The sequence below is a fragment of the Onychostruthus taczanowskii genome, unplaced genomic scaffold (assembly GCF_017590055.1).
Source record: "Onychostruthus taczanowskii isolate IOZ18803 unplaced genomic scaffold, ASM1759005v1 scaffold8, whole genome shotgun sequence".
Taxonomy (NCBI): domain Eukaryota; kingdom Metazoa; phylum Chordata; class Aves; order Passeriformes; family Passeridae; genus Onychostruthus; species Onychostruthus taczanowskii.
Window position 1 is genome coordinate 7,583,394 of NW_024505892.1, and position 16,511 is coordinate 7,599,904.

Below are 16,511 nucleotides of genomic sequence, written 5' to 3' on the forward strand. Positions count from 1 at the left end.
GTAATCCTGTTGTTTGTATTTAAAAGGAAAAATAAATAGAAAATAAACATGGCAACTGATATACTGCAGTTTTATAGAAGTTTGATAGTATTTGCAGTTGCTCCATTCACTGATACAAATACCTAAAAGTTTCTCATGTTGCTGTTGTGCTAAAAGTTTTTTACGCTGATGGACAAAGAAACTGCCTGTATTAGCAACCTGTGGAAGTTAACGTAAAATATATACCGAGGTTTTTCTTTTTGCTGTGGTTCATGAAATAGTTTTTCTGATGAACAGCTTCTTAGCTTTCAATAGAGAGTCTGCTTCTCAGGCATATTTTGAATATCTTTTAAACATACCTTACTTTAATTTTTACGTAGTTTTAATGGGTTTTTGGATTTCATTTGTGAATTAAAATGGGGAAACTGGAAGTTATGTTAGAGTACAAATTGAATTTAAAATAGGGTTGATGTTGAGATTTTCACTGATGCCTGCAGTAAATTTGTGGCATTTGGCACTCAGGGAGATGAGGAGAACTTCCCTACAGAGACAGTATTGTGTCCTGTTTTTCTCCTCCTCTCAGTGGTTGACTTATTACTTCATGGAATAATGAAGTTTTGGGGAATACCACTACTGACTTCTCATCTTTACTTAAACAGTTTTCAGTATCTCTCTGGAGAGCCTTTTGAACATACTTATTGTTCGCTGCTCCCTTGCATACCAGTTAATCAGGATAGCTTGAGAACCTCATTATCTGCACTTTGTCCTTGGTTGTATCAGATGTATTCACGCTCTTCTGTAGGGCTTATGTTTTACTTTGATGCTGGGTTGAACCATTGTCAAGTTTTTGAGCACTACTGGCAATAGCCAGCTTTTAGTTAAATTCTTTTGACCAGAAGAGGAGGCACTGAGACTGAGAATAGCTTTGCCTTTTAATTCTCTCCCTGTTACCAAATGAATTTATTAATCCAGTGCTGGATTGGGCAGAAGTAAAAAGCTGACTGAAAACATACAGTTGTTATACATAATATTGAATGGAAGTGGTTATGTGTAGGGCAAAGGTCTTAGTGTTGTGTGTTGTCAATTCTTGCTTTTAGGTTTGTGGCTACAGAGTAAGACTACATTTTGATGGATACCCAGATTGTTATGATTTCTGGGTGAATGCTGATTCTTCAGACATTCATCCTGTTGGATGGTGTGAAAAAACAGGTCACAAGCTTCATCCACCTAAAGGTATTGCTTAGTTTAAATTTCTGTTTCTTACACAGTTCTGAGATTGAGAGTACCTGTGTAATGCTGGAATATTTTTTTTTTGTCAGAAATGGTTTAGTTTGTTTAGTCAAGAGTATTTGAAAATGGCAAATTAAATACATATCTTGCCTAAAATTTCAAGTTTGAAAGCTTGCCCCTTTTATTCAGTGGAAATTCAGAGAAAAAAAGAAAGCAAAATGGGCCATGAGAGTCATCCATAAGGCATTAGGAAAAAAAATACTGAACAGAAAACCTAGACCCCAGCTTATTGCAAGGAAAATGGCAGCATACTGGTGACACATATGCTTAAACTGAGGTCTCACAGGCAGCTGAGGATCCTTTAGTGGAAGGTCTTAGGACATTTTTGCTACTGGATAGTGATCACTGTTATTGTACAAATGTTGGTACAGACTAATAAAGACTGTGCTATTTCCACAAAGACTAAGTCTGAAATAGAGACAAAAAGAGGAATGAGCAGATCAATAGGGAGAAAACAAGGTAAGATTGCAAGGCTGAAAGTATAATTTGTACATGGATTATGTAAATGGTATACAGGTATTGAAATGTGTGTAATTTACTTGCATAATTTACTTCCATTTCACATTTTGTAACTTCTTTTGGCAATTGGAGGGAATCTGCACTGAACTGTACTATGAAAAATAGATAAATGTGGTCCTTTTGGAATATAGAGGGAGTATGTGGGGTGAAGGGAGCAAGTCCTGAAGTCTGAAAAGTGAGAAATAAATGAATGTGCCATTTTGGCAGACACAGTGAGGGTAGTATAATGTGATTTAGAAGGGCTGGAAGTGCACAGATTCAAGAGGATGCAGAGAATTATAAAACTGTAGGTGTAAGGGCTTGGCTGTGGAAAAGTGACAGTAAAGCCACTGGAAGTGTAGGGGCAGGGGGCCTGCCAGTGTGTGAGAGGATGGCATTTCTTTATGTGAGCCTTGAGAGGCATGAGCTGCTCTTCTGAGTGCTCTGCAAGCTCCACTCTGGCTACAGGGTTCTACTTTCTTTGGGACACAGTTCTGTATAACTGGCTGTGTAGAAATAGCAATTCCTTGAACATAAATAAGAATTTCTTAGAAGGTTAGCTTCTACTGATGTAATAACTTGTGTGTGGCAAATGGGTAGTTCCCAGTTACAGCCTTCCTGATGTTATTACAGTGTGCTTAGTAAGTTTTGTATCTGTGACAAGAATTTGTCACCTTTTACATCCTACATGCCTGGTTTAGAAAGCTCTTGTTAACGGAGAATGATTGCCCCTGGAAGAATTTGGTGGGGTTCTGCTTTTCCAAGGGGAAGGATAATATGCCATTTTTAGATTCTGTTTTAATTGGAATGGACAGATTGGTTGTATTTTGCTGTGTTATGACATTTTAATAATGATTTCTGTAGTGCCCATTGCAAATTTTGCAGATGCTAAAACAAATGAAAGTTATGACATAAGACACAGTATTTATGTAAAATAGCACCCCAGAGAAGCACTCAAAGATTTGTGTTAGTAGCCTTTAATTTTCCAGCTAAAATACAAATTTATGACCTTCATGGTGTAAACCCTAAGCAATTTGGAACCTGGTGGTCTGACTTGTGGGGGGCAGGGGGTGAGAAGTGAGGGACATGAGACAGGAAGAATATTATTGTAGATGTTTTCTGGAATGTATTTCTATCCGTGTTTATTAGAATGGAAAGGGTGGGTAACTCTTAGTGCTGCTGGGCAGGACAGGTCTTGTGATGGGATGTCTCCCACCCCCACAGCAGCAGGGGCAACAGGCAGCTGCTGCTGGCCTTCCAGCAGGTGTAGGAGAGCTAAGAGCCAAATTGAACTAGATTTCACAGAAATTAAAAAAGATGGTGGTCAGGACTCTATTCATTTTGTGTGGAAGAGGCCGCTTTTTATCTCACACAGGCAAAATGTGCAGTGAGAATGGTTGTACATGTATATATATGCATGCAAAAATTATATTGACTGATCTATATTTGCAGTGAATAAATCAAATTGACCTTTGGTCTTGTTATGAGAGATGAGTTAGGAGCTTAAGATCTCCCTTTCTCATTTGGTGGCAGGAAGACCCACACTGCCCAGAAACTGTTTCACAGTCTAATAAAACCAATTTTTTTTTCCATGGGCTTTGTCCTAGTCCCAGTAACTGATCCCTTCACTCATGCAGTAGGTGGGAGTTTTTTATTGTCTGCTGTGAGCTTGGACTTAAGTTTGAATACTCTCTAGAATTACAAAGCGAAAATGAAAAGCCTAAATACTGTATTGCTTTAAAAATGGTTTCAAATGATCTACAGCTGTAGTGTATCAAGACAACAGACAACTGGAGGATAAGGAAAGTATTTTTGTTTGGACTTGTAGGTTAATTTATGTTGACTACAAATTAAAATGAAAAGTGAGAAAGCCCTACGCAGAGAACGTGAAGGGTTTGGAACTTGCGGTTCCTGGGATAATATGAGAAGGTTATAATATGAAAAGGTTAAACAAAGCAGTTGTCTCTGGCATATTTGAGTAATGCTTCAAGTAGTTTAGAGGTGACACATTTCAGTAAAGGCAGACACTCACTGAAATTTGTTGTGGTTTTGGTCTTACTTTACTAAGTTGTAGCATATTGACTAAAAGAGATGTTTCTGCAACTGCTACATAATAGAAAAATGAAGGAGGAAATCTATTTGCTTCTAACTCCTACCATTGTTTTTTAGATTAGAACTATAAATGGTATTTTGAAGATTATTTTATGCAGTTCAGTATATTAAGAATTAGTTGTAACTTTTTTCCCCTAAGAAACAAAACATTAACAGAAATACAGATTTCTTTTCTAGTGTTGTATACACTGAATAAAAAATGTACAATGCCCTTGCAGGGGACAGTTTATACTGTAAATTGAGAAGGGGTCCTGAGGCATTGGTAGTGTAAGCCACTGTTTTGATATAACCTAGGGGGGTTTTTTTAAAGGTAGTAGTGATGATGCTGTATTAGTGATAGCCTGATGTTGTAATATTGTGAAATCTGGAGGAGGAGGGTTTGTTTTTTTTCTTGGACTGACTGGCATAGTGGGAAGAACTTTGAGATCTTTAGGTCTTCTTCTGATTCCGAAGTAAAAGCAACAGACTGAAAAGCTACTGGAGAGCCCTTTGTTGGTCTCACTGGCACACACACAGAGCCAACAAGTGCAGTTAGTGGTACCTGTGAGGCAGACAGGTGGTGGTAAGATGAGGCTTTCTTGGCGAGAGACAAAGAGGTGACTTTTAGCCTGTGCTTCTTGGACATACTCATTCAAAGGGAAGAAGATAAAAGTATGAAATTGGTCTCTTACTGATACGTGTGTCTCGTGCCCATAATTTCTTGCCCTTCTTTTACAACCCCCATTTAGGATATAAGGAGGAAGAATTCAGCTGGCCCTCCTACTTAAAGGCATGTAAGGCTCAAGCTGCTCCTAAATCACTGTTTGAAAACCAGAATGCAGTAAGTACTCACTTGTTACTCATGGTGTAGTTGTGACCATGCTCGTGTGTGGTACAGACTCATAGCACATTTCAGTGATGGCAGACTTGAGTCTGAAATTTAAAACAAAAGTGTTTGCAGCAAAATGAATAACATTCTAACATTCTCCACTGCACAGCTAACCTCTGCAGTTCATTACTCTTCTACTTATCTGTTTAAACTTCTGTTGCATTCTTAAATTAAAGATTTGTTATTTGTACTGTGTCTTGCACTGTAATCTTGTGGAACAAAAATGGTCTTTCAGAGAGAGTATCTAAGACAGCTAAAACTAACAAATTTCATTTTAGCAGCATGTTTAGGACTTTTTTGCTTTCATAAACTGCAAGTCTCTGTGCTGAGCATCTCCCATGTCAGCTAATTAGGCTGCTGCCACTCTGTTGGGACAGTTAATTGGGAAATTTGAAAATGGCATGAATATATTGATTGTGAACAATGGGGAGATTTCTGGATTTATAGTATTTATCTTCAGTTAAATGTCTTCCTCTATGTAGACAGTGATTCCATCGGGATTTCGAGTGGGGATGAAGCTGGAAGCTGTAGACAAGAAGAACCCGACTTTCATTTGTGTTGCCACGGTAACAGACATGGTGGACAATCGTTTTCTGGTTCATTTTGACAACTGGGATGAGAGTTATGACTACTGGTATGATGTTTTTGTTTTGTATCCTAGTGAGATGTATCAGAAATGTGTTGGCTTTAAGTGCTGTTTTCTGTGTTACTTTCCAGACTGGTGATACAGTTACCATACCAACTTTTGCTGGATTTTTAAGTATGGACACCAAAGTAGGTCTCAGTGGCAGATTGGAGGAATTAATTTTCCCATGTCAAGTTGCACGTAAAAAATGCTGAGGTTGTGCTAAATGAGTGTTTGTGTGTGCTGCTGCATCTGGAGTTGTGGATTGATGTCAATTACGTATTATCTCTGAGGCTGATCTCTTCAGTGGAGAAGATACACCATGATAATGAGACTAAGTGTACTTGGAGTTAGTTTTACTTGTAACTGTAAATTGGATGAACTGTAGTCATGTTCTATAAAGCATCAGGATAGTGGCAAAACCTGGTTTTAGTCCTCTGTGTTCTGTATTCCAGTAGAAACTGACATCCTCCTATCCTGACCTGTACTGGAGGTGACCTTTCTGCATGTTTTATGGTGGAGGGGCTGTGTGTATCTGTTGGAAAGGCAGTGGATGGAGCAGGATGTACTAGGAGCATAAAGACAGTGAAGGAGATTTAGGCTGTTGCAGTGCAGGTTTGTATTTGCACTTGGATCTTCATTTGATAGATCATTTGGAGCAATGTAGTTTACCTTACATTCTTTGGAGAGTAGGTTACTGCTGAACAGGTAGAGAGCATTGTTATGGATCCCTTTTATGGCCAGGGTTTGGCAGTGGCAAATTAATTGTATAGCTGAGCCTACAAAATAAATGAAGAAAAATTTCTTCATCTGTATTTGATGACTACTTTGCACTCCATCAATGAGAACGTCGCAAAACTATAAAAGTAACTTCAAAACTTTGTGAGTGCATCTCTTGAAATAATTTTGTAGCTAATGTGACAAATAAACTGAAGTAGAACTGAATTATTGAAGCAATAGTGAACAGTTAAGTCAAGAACTGAATATCAAGACAATAGGCCATATGAGTCAAAGACCAGAAAGATCAGCAATTATTTCCACAAAGAAGTAATGCTAACCATACATTTTCTCTACAAAGCATCAGGAAAGTGGGGACTGGGGAAACTTAGTCTGAATATCTTGGTATTTGACTGTTCACTAATAATAGCTATGACATTAATTAATAATTAAAATTGCAGTTAGGCAAAGCTTTTGGGGAAAACACAGTTTTCAACTGTGTTGAAACAATATAACCCATGGTTTGTTCAGAGGTAGCACAGTCATCTTTCTAAAATACTGCAGTCTATATAGCAGACATATACTGAATTTCCGACTAATATTCCAGTGTCAACAGGAACTTTGTCCACCTGTCTTTTCAGAGGAGGGAGAAGCAGTTTTCAAGTGCATAACAAAGCTTTACATTTATAGTATTAGTCAGAGTTATAATATCCTGAAGTGTTTTTTTTTGAATTGTATGTGTAGAATACATGACATAAAACCCTCCTAAAGGATGAAGAAAATTTGAAGGAGAAAGTTTATAGGTTTCTCTATAAACTTAGAGTTTATAGGTTTCTGTAGGTTTTCAGAAATCATTGGAGCTGTGTTTACACTGAGGTCAAGCTTAAGTTTTGTTCTTTTGGTGAAATTGTGAAATACCTTTCTGGAAGCAGCAAGAAGATGCTCCTGGAAGTACTGTACATGGATACTAAATTATCAGTAACGTGGTACCTCTCAGCATTGCATTGAGAATAGTGAGTAGAGAAAGAAAGAAAGAAAATGAGATAAAAGAGTGGCAAATGAAAATAGCAATGGAATGTCTGACCAAAAGAGAGCCTGAAAATGTAACCTGAATGCATCCCACTCACATTTTTAATTTTAGATATCAGGTTTGTAAGGGCCTTAAAATATCTTAGGTGCATACATTTCATGTCTACCAACTGCTGTCTCTAACTAAAAACAAAAAGGTGTTTTGAGATTACCCAGAACTGAACCTCAGTTTCCTTGTGCCTGCATGTAAGTTTCAATCTCTGAATAATAATGAAGGTGAAATTACTTATTTTGTGTATGTTGGTTATTTTCAAACAAGTACCTCTTTCTCTGTATACCTTTTGTGTTTTATTTGGAGTAGACTGAACTTTCTCACTGAGGTTAAAAAAAACCTTTCCTATTTTTGTATATGCAAAAGAGAGTTGACTGATATTACTGACTTCAGGCAACAGAAACGCATTACGATTGCCTAAGGTTTTTTAGGCTCTGGGCTTTCAGCCTGAAGACACTCTTCCTTACTTTCTTTCTGAGCAGGAGAAAATACATTTTTGGTTGAAAGTAAGTACCCTGGTTAGAATTAGTCATTACAGCAGCTCTTTAATGCATGGTCATGCTACTTTCAGTGTATTATAAATCCTATTAAATTTTCCTTTGATAGTGGCTTTCAGATGGAACAAAAATGAACAAAATTGTCAAATTCAAGATTTTATTTAATGAAGGGAAGTTTGACCTATACCGCATAAGCCTCCAGGTCCTTTCCATCTGTTCCATCTCTTTTGATGAAACATAATACTGCTTTGAAAGCTGAAGGCATTCTCGTTCAGTGGAACCTCTCCATTTTCTTACCGTTGTCTGAACCTGGAAATGGAATCAGGAATCTCTTGGTGTGTCAGAACTGTGAATTAACTACAGGTCCATCCTATATTCCTCTGTTCCCTTACATCAGATTTGCTTACACGCAGATCGATGTTGCCTCCTCTTCCTAATTTTTTTGTGACCAAATGGAAACAGCCAGAGCTCATGAATGAGATGAAGCTGTGCCAGCTTGTTGCTGTTTGCCCACAGGAGAAGTGGTGCATTGGCTGTGCTGCACACATTGCATCCCAGACTTGCTGCATCAGAGGGCTCTGGGTGCCCTCACTCATCCTTGGCATGGTCTGAACGTCCCCTGCAGAGAAGGTTGCACAGGCAGATTTTGGGATCAGCTTACCAGGAGTGTGTTGAAATACAATGGCCTGTGTGCTGCTCACTGCTCTGTTCCTGTCTGTCTTGCATAGGAAAATGATTTCTGAAGCCAGCTGTGAAAATAAAATAGCTTTTGATTTTTGGAACCATTTTTTGATCTGTATGACTTATGGAACAGACTGGACTTTGTAATGACTAAGTAAGAGGCCAGCCCTGTTGTCCATCAGTATTTATTACTTTTCTAGCAGCCAAGTCCTTAAAAGTTGCACTCTGCTTGTTTCATCTTTGAGATAATTAACTTTTCTTCACTCTCTCTTTGAAAGGAACCGTGTTTTTGGAAGGGTAATATTACGTCAAAAAGAAGATAAAACAATCTTAAAAGACGCATGAGTCACAGTGCATGCGTTTAACTATTTAAATGGATAATGAACCGTTATCTGACCCTAAGTTTCCTGTGAATCACTGTGCAGCTTTCTTATCAGACTTTAAATAGAAAAAATGATAATGTTTTATGGTAGTGCTATACCACCTCTCGATGCATGTCATAACTTCCTGGATTACATTTTCAGAAGCCCTGACCTAAAATTGTACCAGCTTTATACTCGTCAATGATGAAGTATTCTCAATTATGCACTAGATGGGGCTGCAGGATAGTTTGTATGTTTTTATTTCTTTTTTTTTTTTTTAATCTGTTGATGACTGACATGTCACAATCAAGAACTTGTATAAGTAGCATTCTTGAGAGCACATTGTTATTTATGGTTGTATGGGGCATATGCGTATAAGTGGTTTTTGATAGATAACATTTTCATTACAGACTGTATCTACACTTATTAAAGTGAATATCAGAATATTAAAAGGTTTGTTTCCCATAAAGGAAAATCATAAATAATTTCAAAATAGAAAATTATTATAACACATACACTTATTGTAAAGACAGTGCTGACCATTTAATTGAAAAGTCTGTCCAGAGCATGAGGTGGAGACCTATTTAAGAAAGTATTTTGCTGAAATAATTGAGTATTAACTTTTTCAGCAGCAAGCATTATCATCCATCTCTCTTGATCTAGTTGGGATGAGCTGTATATGTGAAACAGAGTTTTAGGAAAAATTAGCAGGACAGGTGAAAGTGATCAGTAGAAGAATATTAAGTCACCTTCCATGTGTGTCTCCCCCACTGGGATGTGCCCTCCTGCCGTGAGTTAAGGACTGCTGAACCTTACACGTGTTCTTTTCAGGCAAAGTGGTGCACACACTGGGGAATCACCTTGTCAGCTGCCCTCGGTTTTCCTTATTGCAGAACTATTTCCTGTCCATTTGCATCATGTAGCTCTTCCCTGCTTTGTTGTTTTTTTTTTCTGTAGTTAAGATGTCCACAACTCAGCAAGCTGTCGCTTGTTCTGTCCCTCTGTGTGGCTCTCTTACAGATTCAGCTGATGCACTCTGCTGCTTCTGGCTCCACTTCAGCTTTCTGGATTAGCTTCAGTTTCCAGTACGGATGTTAGATTTCTTTTTCTGTCTCCATATTCTCACATAAGAGAAAGAATGGTTCACAAGGGACATGAATTGTGTGGACATTGTAATCTTGTTTTATTAGTCGAGCGTGCATTTGTCACATCTCTACCGCTCAGCAGAAGGTGGTGTTGGTGCTCTGCTGTCGTCCAGGGATAGCTAGGTTTGGAGATGCAAAGTCCTTCAGCTCTTGCTAGTGTTGGTAACCTTTTCTGGCCTAGTAAGCATCCTCACAATTCATGGATCATCGTGTTTTGTGAAGCATGTGAGCTGGATGATCTGCCTTCTGTTTTGGAACAAAGGAAATGGAAAGCTGTGAGATGTGGGAAATTGATTGTGAAAGGTCAGCATAGCCTTTAACATTCCAGTTGACAGCTCTTGAGGCTTAGTCTATTGTTATTCTTCCAAACTAGATACATGTCCATTAAATAACACACATTAAAGCATAATAGTTTTACTTTAAATCGTGTGTGACTTTTACTGATCTCTACTTTCTGTTGTTAAATTAACTGTTAGAAGCTAAAAAGGCTGTGTGAAATCAGTAGATGAAGATGGACTGTGTGATCTGATTTTGCTGGGATCTTTCTTTTTCCCCGAGTCCACTGCAGTTCCACAAGCTGCTCATAGGCTTATCTGTAATGACTGGGTTTTTTCTTTTAAAGCAAATCAAAGTTTGTAGATGTTTCATAGTTCTATTTTGCAATGCTGTTGAATCACAGGTTGCTTTGTGTTCCATGCTCGCTGTAATGTCAGAGCATCTTCCAAGAATATGTCTTTCATTGCAACATTCCTTGGTCATTTGCTTCTTCTTGAATCTTCAAGGCAAGAAGTGTGTGCAGTGGCATTCACTTTTCAGAGTTTTATTAAAATGCATGTTCAGCCTATGCTTGAGAAATCAAACCAAACCAAATGCATTTAGGAGGTTTGTCCTGCTAAGTGTTTTTACACATCTGCTTGATTATTTTAAGTATAATGCTGATAACAACATAGTGATCCTGAGCATGGGACTTGTTCCCAAATTTAACTTGGGAGTGTTTTGAAAATCATTTGTGAACTTTACTTCAAAACATTTTAGGAAGTAAGAAGATATGTCTTTTCAATGCAGAAGTATACTTCATACATGTAAAACTCCCAGTGTGAGAGGGATTGAAGAGAGGAGTGCTGCCCCACGTTCTTGTTAGCTTCTGTTCAGCGTTACTGTAAAGAGAAAGGAAGAGGCCAGAGGAAGCATGAAGAACTCACTGGTTTTTTTCTTATTTTTTGGAGGCAAAGCATTTCTAGGAGTCAGGTGCTGAGTTTTAACAGTGCTAAATTATCACAAAAGGTCTCTTGCTTCCTTTGCTTCCTTTTATTGATGGCAGCTTCAGCGATTTAGAGAGTACCTGGTGTGATACTATAAATATTAAACACGTACAGTAGCTTTTTATATTGTAGAAGGACAAAAAGTTGGTATTTGTGAACTGAGTTAAAATCCTTGGCTATTGTTACAGTCATTACAGAGTCTATCTAATGTAGCTTTTATCTGCTTGGAATATCCGATTAGCATCATTACAAAGAAATACTAGCAGAATTGTTTCATATATATATCCCTAAGATAATGATGTTATTTTGGCCAGTATTTTTCATCATTAGTGCTTCTCTCTGTTTAGGTAGAAGGCTAGAGGAATGCTTGTTGTGAGACCATGTTCTGGAGCATCCAATCTGCAATGCTGTTGTTGAAGATTATCCATACCAAGTTTTAGAGTTTTAGACACCATGTAAAATACTTCTCAGATTTAAAACAAACAAACAAACAAAAAAGTATCTCTGTGTATTTCAATTATGGTGTTCTCCTTAATTTTTCTTTTATGCAGTGAAGGTTGAAAACTGCAATGTGGTATAGCCCAGGGTCTAGTCTACAATTTTTTCTGTGCTGTATTTTCTTTTACAATTCCGAAAGTATGTTTGTGTCCCACATTTGCAGACCTGGTGTTTTGAATCTTAAGACTATGGAGTGCCTGCATAATTTATCTTTAGTTTCTTCTCCTCTCATGCACAGTTCATTACACCCTTTTAGGTATTGCACATTATCAGCATGTGATATTTTAGAAGTATATTAATTAAGGGAACCTAATTAATTTGAACTTCCAGCATGCTAATACTTTCTGGGTAGATACAGATAACGATTATTTTATAACACTCAGAGAGAGCAGCCCACACTGTTCAGTATTTTGCATTAGTAACTCAAGTTGAGATAAAAGTGGAAAAAATACCTGTTATTCTCTAGCCTAATGATGGAGACATTGACTTCAGAGAAGTATTAAACAGAAACTGGATCATGAGTGGTTTGGTGTTTTGCTCAGTGATTATTATATGAAGTATGTGTCTTCATGCATGGTTGCTCTCTGTTTGTCTTCTTTTCTTATTAAGTAGTTAAGAAGTGTTTGGAAAACACAGGAGGGAGACACGGGCCTTGAGTCTAGGCTATTGCTTGGCTGCTTAAGGTTGGTTTCTTATCTCTCCCTGGGGAGCTGGGAATGAAGGCCTTAGCTACTTCAGCTTACTCGGACTTCACTTTTTTGGCCTCGCTGAGTCCTTGGGGTAAGTGGGACACTGAGCTCGTGGCCACTGGAGAGATGGAAATGCTGGTGGGGTTCTCCAGAAGAGAGAGGTGGGGCATAGCTGGAAATATTTAATGTCAGCTACTGAAATAACTTGAGGGATAGGAAATAGTGGAGGAGAGAGGTAGTGCACTGTGATACTGAATTTATTTGACTAAAGAACTTAGGTGGGGTAGGCTCCTAAGAGCAGCGAGGTCCTTAAGGGCAGATCTACATGGGTATTACATGGTTATAATATATGAATTTTTTAGCTAAATAGAGGCAAACAGTGTGTTTGCACAGCACAGCACAGTGCCATGCAGAGTGATGGTGGCCTTTTGTGTCAGCAGCATGTTTCTTAGTCATCCTGGCTACATAAATACAAAAAAGCACTTTCACTTGTTCAGCTGACTAAAAAACCATCAGTAAGTATCAATGCACATGTAGGGATGGTACATGTTTCACAGTAGAGTCTGATAGCTTTTTACTTTTCCTGTAGATCAGTCTTACTACTTGCCTTTACTAATAATGCTGAGTACTAATATAATAATTGCAGTATATACGGTATAGATTATATACACTGTGTTTTATTATGCAAAATGTGATATGTTATGAAATAATATCCTATTATATAATAAGGATATATAGTTCCATACATAATAATTTAATATTACAGAAGACTTAAACAGGTTTTGTCATCTGCTTTTAGATCAGTTTCTTTACAGTGTGTCTCTTTTGTTTGTTTTTGTAAGAGGACTTGATAGCCAGCACTTACTTCTGGTTTCCTCTGTGCACCATGTAACTGACCCAGTGAGCACAGTGAGAGTGGTCTCTCACTGCTTGAGATGCATGCCAGCACATGTAGCTCACCCTGCCTCTGTTAGTCTTCTGTGGCTCTTTTGGCATGCCACAGGCAGCAGCAGTAGTGCAAATTAGGATGCACTTTACAGAAAATATGGGAAGTTGCTAACCCTTTGAATAATAAGAGAGTTTGAACTGTTTTCTAAGAGCAGTTTGCAGTCTTGGATCACTAATTCTTTCATGTAGTTTGTTTGTAAAATGCTTGTAAAATGTTTTGTTGGTTTTTTGATTTTTTTTTTTGTTTTGGTTTGGGTTTTTGGTTTGGTTTTTTTTTTTTTTCAGGGTTTTTCTCAGAGTTACTTTGTTTGTGTGCTGCTGTGTTACAGTAACATGTTTACAGCTCCATTTAAGCCACTCAGAATCCAGTTTTGAATTTTTGCTTGCTATTGGCAGTGCGTTGCAGTTATACATGATTTCTTCTCTGCCTCCAGGTGCAACCTGGACCATTAATCAAGATCTTTTAAGTTTTTTGTTTCAAATTTTAGACTTGGCATTGCAAGATTCCATCCATCTTCAATGGGATTATGGTGTTCTTGCAACTAGCCAACATGATTCTACCAAGAGTGTCTGCTTGTGAATTTTTCAGATCCAGCATCATAGCTTCTCAAAAGAGATCTGCCACTAATTTAAAGGACTTGATTTTCTTGATGCAAAATTGTAAATAAAGCCTTATGCTTGCATAGGTGGTAACAAGTCTCTGTTAGATGTGTTGGTGTCTTCAGGTTATGTTTGCAGTTTAAGTTGAAGATGTTGTGGGTTGTTTGGAATTTAAGTCTCTCTTGTAGGTCTTGGTTTGTAAGCATAATAGGATGTCTGAAGAGCTGCAATTTCAGGCCCTTTTTTTCTCCCCTTCCTCCAGGTGTGAGGCAGCTAGCCCACATATTCATCCTGTTGGATGGTGTAAAGAACATAAAAGAACTCTCATCACCCCACCAGGTTCGTATATTGTTACATGTCTGAAAGATTTAAGGTTGTTATAGTCAGCTAGCATTGGTAAAATTTACAATGAGGACTTAGTATATTGAAAACAGAAGTATAATAAATGTTTGGCATTAAGTATGCAAATATATACTGATTTAGTAAAGAGACATCTACTCAAAAGATATCCCTTGAAATCTGAACAAGTTTGTAATTTTGGCTGAATGGCTGACAAGTACTGTGAGTCTCACAGTCTGAAAATGCTCATAAAGCAAATTCCAGGTGCGTGAGATCATTGCATAAGAGAAACATCTTCATGTGAACTATGTGCAAGGTAATGATTGATGAGAAAATTGTATTAACGTGATCAAAGAATCAGACTTGTAAGGGGTCTTTGAAATGAAGGAAAATGCTATGAGAGAGGTGATAAAGAAGGAAGGAAGTGTATTCATTAGTGTGAAACTTGAGACTGTGTTTCAGGACTGTTGTGTATGGCTGGATGACCTAAATGCCCTGTTGCAGAAACTGGCGTCTGGGGTCTGAGAACATGGAAAGTTTTAATTGGTTAAAACCAACTTTGACAAAAATTCTAATAGCCAGCACTCTTGAAAAGTCATAAGCAGTCTGTTTGCCAGGAGGTTAATTGCAGCCTATTATTCAGTGAATCCCTCGTAAAACAAATTAGAATTGGTTTTGTTCTCTTCTAGCTTATGAATATTAATATTTAAACTTCAAGTTAAACTTGTAAAGTTTACTTCACTTGCAGAGTAAAGTGAAGGACAGGCACTGCCTTTTCTTTAACAGCCAAGCTGTCTTTGTGTTTCTTCCCTAGTGTTTACAAACATGACATTTTCTAGGAAAGGCAACAGCTTCTTTGATGATGTCTGTAGATTATCCATAAATGTCCAGGGTATTTTTTTACAAACTTAGTAAAAAAATGCTCACTAAAAGACTAACAAGTAGTTAGGTGTGCTCAACCACGGTACAAAGCTATCATGATTAGATTGTTTACCAGTGAATGACTGTTCATTACTTGAATTACTTTCCTCAGTTAAGAGGACAGATTTTTCCATTCTACATTATTTATATTGTAAAGGGAATCACAGAATATTCTCATATCCAAAGCAATTGTGTACAATAGCTACTCAGTAGTGTGTATGAGAGGATTGTTGACTCTTTTAACCTGTATGGTGAATTTGTCAGAGACAATCTAGAAGAGCCTTTCTTGCAATGATTTTATAAGTCCAATGTATAAATCAAAACAGTATTATAAAAGTGCTAGGCACTCTGTAAATTAGACATTAACTTCATTTTTTTGCACTGCTGTTTTTAATCTGTGCCAGATTATCCACACGCTAAACATTTTTCTTGGGAGAAGTATTTGGAGGAAACCAGTTCACTACCTGCACCTGCAAGGGCTTTTAAAGTGGTGAGAAAATGCTTAAATTTTTTTCATGCTTTTAAGTTCATGTAATTAATTTGTTTAAGAAGGTAATACATATATGGTGTTCCTATGTTTCTAAATGTATCCAATTAATTAGTTGCATATAGGTGATTTATTTTTATGCAAATTTGGAGTTCACTGTTAGAAATCAGATTATTATAAATAACAATGTATTATTTTAATTATTATAAATGGGATTAAATGCTACAAATCTATTACTAATGAGTGTAATTTGCTATGGAAAATTACTGCCTACTTATTACAAATAATGAGATAGTTACTGAGTCATGATAACACATTTTGAAGATTTGTATTTCTGTTTATTTTATATTATGCAATAGATACAGTGTAAAAATGAATGTAAGAGGTTAGTCTGTTTGTCCATCTAGTCCATTGTCTTGGGCTTGTGTTCAGTGCCCTTTAGCAGACTTTTTCTTCTGCAAGCTTGCAGCTAGGGCATGTGGGCAGCATCCACAGGCAGCTCCCCAGCTTAGTTATGGTGTTTGTGGGCAACATCCTTTTCTTTTATCTTTGTACTTGCTAGTTTCTTTCAGTGATTAATCTTGTAAAGCTCTTAAGATTTCAGTGATGGTCAGTACTGCAGAAAGGAATCACACAATGGCTTGAGCTGGAGGGGACCTTAGATATCATCTGGTTCCAATCCCCCTGCCATGGACAGGGACACCTTCCACTAGACTAGGTTGCTCAGGGAGCTCCATCCAGCCTGGCCTGGAACACTTCAAGGGGTTGGACCTCCACATTTCTAGGCAACCTGTTCAAGTCCTCCATCATCCTCACAGTAAAGTATTATTTCCTAGTATCTAATCTAAACCTATGCTGTTTTAGTATGAAATAATTTTCCCTTGTCCTGTCACTACCTGCCCTTGTAAAAAG

The 16,511-nt window shown here is 37.6% G+C and overlaps 1 protein-coding gene across 7 annotated transcripts in view; it reads left to right on the forward strand.

Moving 5' to 3' along the window:
* The window catches only part of L3MBTL3 (L3MBTL histone methyl-lysine binding protein 3), a 76,709-nt gene that overhangs the window by 32,194 nt on the left and 28,004 nt on the right, over window positions 1–16,511 (forward strand). For all 7 annotated transcript variants that reach the window (XM_041423737.1, XM_041423739.1, XM_041423740.1 and 4 more), the window contains exons 9-13: window positions 1,077–1,212; window positions 4,608–4,699; window positions 5,230–5,381; window positions 14,115–14,191; window positions 15,517–15,602. In XM_041423737.1, coding sequence (XP_041279671.1) covers window positions 1,077–1,212; window positions 4,608–4,699; window positions 5,230–5,381; window positions 14,115–14,191; window positions 15,517–15,602 — 543 coding nt within the window. The remainder of the gene's footprint in view (window positions 1–1,076; window positions 1,213–4,607; window positions 4,700–5,229; window positions 5,382–14,114; window positions 14,192–15,516; window positions 15,603–16,511) is intronic.